The sequence below is a fragment of the Hevea brasiliensis genome, chromosome 10 (assembly GCF_030052815.1).
Source record: "Hevea brasiliensis isolate MT/VB/25A 57/8 chromosome 10, ASM3005281v1, whole genome shotgun sequence".
Classification (NCBI taxonomy): Eukaryota; Viridiplantae; Streptophyta; class Magnoliopsida; order Malpighiales; family Euphorbiaceae; genus Hevea; species Hevea brasiliensis.
This window is the reverse complement of record NC_079502.1, coordinates 10,627,850-10,634,489: the sequence shown is the minus strand read 5'-3', so window position 1 is coordinate 10,634,489 and position 6,640 is coordinate 10,627,850. Positions and strand designations below refer to the sequence as shown.

General features: G+C 37.3%; 1 protein-coding gene across 2 annotated transcripts; it reads left to right on the top strand.

Moving 5' to 3' along the window:
• LOC110641508 (uncharacterized) lies at positions 1-2,283 on the top strand. 2 transcript variants are annotated; one of them, XM_021793242.2, is made up of 2 exons: positions 1-158; positions 330-2,283. In XM_021793242.2, the coding sequence occupies exon 2, from the start codon at positions 384-386 to the stop codon at positions 2,088-2,090; it is 1,707 nt and encodes a 568-aa protein (XP_021648934.2). In that variant the 5' UTR covers positions 1-158; positions 330-383; the 3' UTR covers positions 2,091-2,283. The 2 variants fall into 2 exon arrangements, with proteins under 2 accessions (XP_021648934.2, XP_021648933.2); XM_021793241.2 differs by having other exon boundaries at positions 6-164.
• Positions 2,284-6,640: the final 4,357 nt, after the last annotated feature.

Below are 6,640 nucleotides of genomic sequence, written 5' to 3'. Positions count from 1 at the left end.
TCGAAATTTTTGGCACCCACAGTTTCAGCCTCCACTTAAGCACATCTCACTAGGGAGCTTAGTTTTTCTTCCTTAGCCCATAACACAGAAACAAAGTCAAGAGTCAAGAGATACAGAGAAAGATATGAATCTGCTCACTGGTTTTCCTTGATCTTCATGTATGTGTAAGTAAATTATTTGTACTAGATTTTACTGCCAATTGGGTCTTGCATTCTTGGTTTGTTATTTTGATTCTTTTCATGATCCATAAATCCACTTATTGCTAGATCTCTTATTTCTTGGGTGCTTTTTGCATTTTGGTCATCTGGGTTCTTTTCTATTTATTGCAGTCGTGGGTGGATTTTAGTTTAATTTTAGAATCTTGGCTGAAGAGGGAGGGAAAGATGTTTGGTCGGGCCACTTTAGCAAGAACAGGAAGTTTTAGGCCAGAAAATCTTGGCCAAAATGCATTGGCCATGATTGGGAATCTTTGCTTTACAATATTTGTCCTAGGAGTCCTGATTTTCACCATTATTGCTGCTACATATGAGCCTGAGGACCCGCTTTTTCATCCATCAACAAAGATCAACACATTCCTTACATCAACCTCAAATGCCACGTTTAAATCCGATAATACTGTAGTGAAAACCGGGGAGGATTTCATGGCCTCAAACCAGACTGCATTTGCCACTTTTATCAACATTACGGATGTAGAAACCCCCAAGGATGGTGGTGCTGGTGGTGATGGTACCGCTGAAATAACTGCTGAGAATTGTGCTGGTCCTATAGACTGTAGGGATCCAGAAGTGTTTCATTTGATGATGAGAAAGGCAATAGAGCAGTTTAAGGATATACATTTTTATAGGTTTGGGAAACCGGTTCCTGCCAATAATGATAGTAGTTGTGACATGGCCTGGCGATTTAGGCCTAAGGAAGGGAAGACTGCTGCATTTTACAAGGATTACAGGCGGTTTGTGATAGCTAGGTCAGAGAATTGTACACTTAGTGTTGTGGGAATTGGGGATTACCATACGGGTGTAAATGCAAGGAAGAAGAAGAAGAATCAGAAACCTGGATTTGAAAAGACTCCTGCCCAGCAACAACAGGCAGTGATGTTACCTGTTGTTGGGGAAACTGTGAATGATTCGCTTCCCGTGGTTGAGTCAGAGAATTCATTTAGTCGTGGCAAGTATTTGATTTACAATGGTGGTGGTGATAGATGCAAGAGTATGAATCACTACTTGTGGAGTTTCTTGTGTGCATTAGGTGAAGCACAGTATCTAAATCGAACTTTGATTATGGATTTGACTATTTGTTTGAATTCCGTGTATAGTTCTTCAAATCAGGATGAAGAAGGGAAAGATTTCAGGTTTTATTTTGATTTTGAGCATTTGAAGGAGGCAGCATCAGTGTTGGACCAGGCTCAGTTTTGGGAGGACTGGGGTAAATGGCATAAAAAGGATAAGCTGAGTCTTTATCTTTTGGAGGATTTTAGGGTCACCCCTATGAAGCTTGCGGAGGTTAAAGACACCCTAATCATGAGGAAGTTTGGATCAGTTGAACCAGATAATTACTGGTACAGAGTGTGTGAAGGAGAAACAGAGTCTGTTGTTCAACGGCCATGGCATTTGATATGGAAATCGAGAAGGTTGATGGATATTGTGTCAGCAATGGCCTCGAGATTGAATTGGGATTATGATGCAGTTCACATTGAGAGAGGGGATAAAGCAATGAACAAGGAACTCTGGCCTAATCTTGCAGCGGATACTTCTCCTGATGCACTGCTTTCAACCTTGGCTAACAAGATTGAAGACGGGAGGAACATCTACATTGCAACGAATGAACCTGACACTTCCTTCTTTGACCCTTTGAAGGACAAGTACACAACTCATTTTCTTGATGAGTACAAGGATCTTTGGGATGAGAACAGTGAGTGGTACTCGGAGACAACCAAACTTAACAAAGGTGTTCCAGTTGAATTTGATGGTTATATGAGGGTGTCTGTTGATACAGAAGTATTCTTGAGAGGGAAAAAGCAGATTGAGACATTCAATGATCTTACTAATGATTGCAAAGATGGCATAAACACCTGCAACACTGCTGCCAGTTAATTCTAATATAGGAGATTTGGAGCTTTTATGTTGCTGCATTGGGATAGAAGCACGTGTACTTGTAGCCTTTGTTTTCGCTTTGAGGAACTGTTAGCATTATTTGTTAGTTTTGATAGCAGTGTCATGAATTTTGTACTTGTAGAACATTATCCGCTATTATCATCAGTGTTTCATTACTTTGGTTTTTGATTCATGCCATTCTGTGTAAGCAATCATGTGTTAGTTTAATTAGCTTGTCAAAGATAAAATTTGCTTCTCAGCTTTTTTCCCCTATTTTTAAGACTGTTTGTATACTAGGTCTGTTTTAAATGAATAAAACATTGTTTGGAAGGTAAATGTATTGCACACCTGAACGAGTATTCTATTACTTGTTGGCGTGGTAAATGAAGTGAAAAAACAGGAATCTGAAGTGGTCGATGTTGCTGCAATTGAGATTTTCAGCGACATTGCTGTTGCTTTACTGAGATTTTGTGTAACATGATGATGTTGAGTCGGCAAAAATGTAATGTGAGATGATAATTTCATTCCCCACCAAACTTGCCCTTTTGGACAGGAACAAGAGTTACTTTTTAGCCAGAACTGATAGTACTGTCTCTGTTTGTCTTAACGCTGATTTTCATTTGCCTGGTAATCTGTAAATGGTTTCAATCACCCTTGTGCTAGTGGTTTTCCTCCAATAAAGGAATGGATGACCAATTCAAGTAGGTTGTTTAGCACAATGCCAAAAAATCCAGCATAAGTTCATTTGAGTACTTAATGGTGTATCCATACTTTTAATGGTGCTTTCTTTAAAAAATTGAAGACTTTCTATTGCCCTAACACTTGCATTAAGGCTTCAAATATGAATATAGAAAAATTCTCCCTGCTATGACATAAACCTTCAAAAAAATCCAGACTTTGAGAGAAACCACACAAGATTGGAAGTCTTGTCCTTTTCCCATGTGACTGACAAGAAAAAGTATGATTTTGGACTAGAAGCTCAACTTACAGGCAACAAATTTCTTGTTCTATCTTTGAAAAGGAGGTCCTAAAGCTTCAACTCTCAAAGTAACACTAGTTCTAACCTGTCCAACATTGCACCAGTATCAGATATAAAAGTTACCATCAGTTAACCAAGTGTATCACTAGGCCAAACATTATCAAATGAAACTATCAAATTACAATGCATATACACATCTTGCAATGACAATTTCAATCCCGTAAGGTGGCAGTGGTAGTTCATTTACTTTTATAACAAAAAGAAATGAAGTTTTAGTTTTGGAATAGAATAGTACTAAGCTGAGAATTTGTTTGAAAACCAATCTCTAAGCTACTGATGCTAAGCTAATCCACAAAATAATGCTGCAGACCAACCTCCTCCATCTATTTCCTAGGGTCAAGGTATTAAATATGAAGACAACCAGATCCACAAACACGCAGACGAGAGAAAAAGCTTTGGCACCACCAAGAGTGGAGCCTGCAGCTTAATTTGACAAAATATAGTAAGGATTGACAGTGTCACGACTCAACCTATAGGTCAGACTGGCACTAGGACCTAGGCCGGCATAAAACCTCCAAGACTCGTAGTAAGTTTTACTGTTCTCAAACTCATGACCAGGCCCATAATTTAGGCCCAATATGCATATAAAATAATTTAAATTAAACTGTTATAATTTTATTTCGGACCAACTTAACCCAGTAATTATCAGAAACTAAAAGTAGGGGAGCCCAGCTCAACCCTGTTATATCATTTACAAACTATTTAAAACTCATAAAAAAATTTTATTTATTAATACAAAAACTTAAATTCATGCAATCCCTAACAAAATTAATGCTACTGTTAGTACATGCGGAGTTTTAAATTTCAAATTTAGAATAATAATACAATTAAGTAATTATTAATAACTTGCGAGAAAAGAAGTAGGTTATTTTGAAAAATGTCTCCTCCTGTAGCCTGAAAAAATAAGGTGAACAGAAATGAGTGTTCGACTCAGGGAATAAAATACCGATTTTAAGCACAATTTCTATAGCTATCTAAAGCTAATGCATCCTAAAGAGTGGAATGCAACACTTTCATGATTTTCATATAAATCACATCATAGCAGCAAAAAGGTAATCTGGAGCACTCACACACCCAGTAAGGTTCAAACAGTACATATATGGGAGCTGATCCCCTATACAACCCTCTTAATCCAACCTCTGCCAGTGAGTGTCTCTCAAGCCGGACTTTCGCTTAATAAACCAAATGTGGGGGCCAGCGAGTGTCTCTCAAGCCGTGCCTACCTCGACTTATCCATAAAAGGACCGAATCTAAGCGAGTGTCTCTCAAGCCGCGTCTACCCGTCCTGTCCATAACCCATATCACACACCACACGCACACCAACGCATGCACACTGCTCCAAATTATCATAAAATAACATTCATGAGCATTTCATCAATCAAAGATACAACATATAACATGTCTAGCATTTAACTACATAAATATATTTATAGATGATGCATGAGCATGTTTGAACATATAGTAATATTGAAATTATAGTTAAAATCGATATTTTACTCACAGTGCACCAGAGACTATTATGGCTGTTGAGTGGAAGAAAATAGCTAACCTCAATCACCTAGATAATTATATTATAGATTTATTAGTACTAATTCAAAATAAGACTCTAAAGAGACAATAGATAGCCTAATTCATGCCGGAAATCTGGCAGAGTTTTCGCTATACATGAGACCTATCCAACTTGCAAAATAGTTCAAATAACACTTCTAAACTCAACCCATATCTCATCATCATTATATGGCTCCTCCTGTGCCTTTCAAACCAGGCAATAATCGCAACATCAGACAACTCAATTATAAGACTTTAAAACTAATATTTTTCAAAAACTATTCAATTTAATTTTAAAAATTCTATAAACTTGTCCCACAGTCCTTAACAATATTATAAGGCTATTACAAAAGGAATCATAATTTTCTGATCATTCATGAATATTTTATGAATTTTATTCTAACCCAGTATAAGAAAAAAATTGAGCAATATAGAGTTCGGGTTTACCTATGCCAAATCTGACACCTGAAACACGTCCGGAACATCTGAGAAAGCTAAGATTGACTATAATATCAATCACATTCTGAGACGGGTCGTTGGACAGCCGGATCTGGCTAAAAATGCAGTCCTAGCACCGGTGAGCTATCTTTGATCCAGTCGCATCCAAATTATGCCAAAAAATTGTTAATAATTATCATAATTTTTTTTTAAAATTTTGATAATCGAAAAAAGTTTAAAAATCTCACCAAGCGATCTGGACCGTCCGATTATCGCCTTTTTCAAATGGTGTCCTATCAGAGCGGGACTAGTCCTATCTTGAAGATTTCACCATCTTGAGTCCATCAGTGGCCTCGGATTTCCAATCCGATAGTCGGATCACCAGAAAAGTGGCCAGAAAGCCACTGCCGTCACTTTCTCTCTCCTCTTTCTCTCTCTTCATTTCTTGCCGGAAACTCCATCATTCCGGGCATGGCTGGTCGAAAAATGGAGCTGGGTTCATGGGGAGTTGGTGGCAGCTTGGATCGCGGGGTTGGTGGCCAAAATTAGCCGAAAAACAGCCTGACTCTCTCTCTCTCTCTCTCTCTCTCTCTCTTCCTCCCTGCCGCCTGCTGCTGTGGCTGCCACTGCATGACGTCATCCTGAGGTGGGGGAGTCCCACCGGTGCCTCGCCGGCACTGGTGCTGGCCAGCTGGCTGGAAAGCTAGAGGGAGAAAGTGAGGGGGAGGGGGTGACGCGGGAGAGGGGGCTGCTGCTGTTGTGTTTTTAATTTTTTGATTTTTTTTATCTTTTAATTACATAGCTAGTCCCTCAACTTCTTAGAGGTTTACAATTAGGTCCAATATTATTTTATTATGTTAAAGTTTAATAAAACTCTAGTAATGATAAAATAAATATAATCTAGGAAAATTTAATTATTTTATTCTTGTTTAATAAATTAACTTTAATTAAATTATTTATTATTAATTCATTTATTATTATTATTATTATTATCTTCCTTTATTTTAAAATCAATTCAAATAAATCCTATAATATTAATAACATAATATTTCCTTTTCATTTTATTTATAATTTAAAAATTTTGGGTTGTTACATTCTTCCCCCCTTAAGAAAAATTCGTCCTCAAATTTTCAAATAAACAAGAGATAAGGAAAAGAAGATTATTAGAATAAGTGCAATAATTACTCCTCCAGCTATGTAGAGATTGGTAAAACATTTATTCTTCAAACTCTTCATATATTATAGATGACATTCTACTGCTCTCTGATTCTACTATAGTGTCCTATCTGTTATCATCTCTTTCTAGAGGGCTCTTATCTTGTAACTATTCATTGGCCATTTTTCTGACATTTCAAGTATTCGCTATATCTCACTGCTCTTGACTTGATGTCTCATAACTTCAATCAACTTGGTGGTTATCTTTCTTATATTGCACCCTAACACGCCTCTTAGTGATTTTTGTCTTTATTCTTCCTTTTTCAACAATTTTGTTTCCCAAGGACATGACTTATGTTCCTTATCCTAA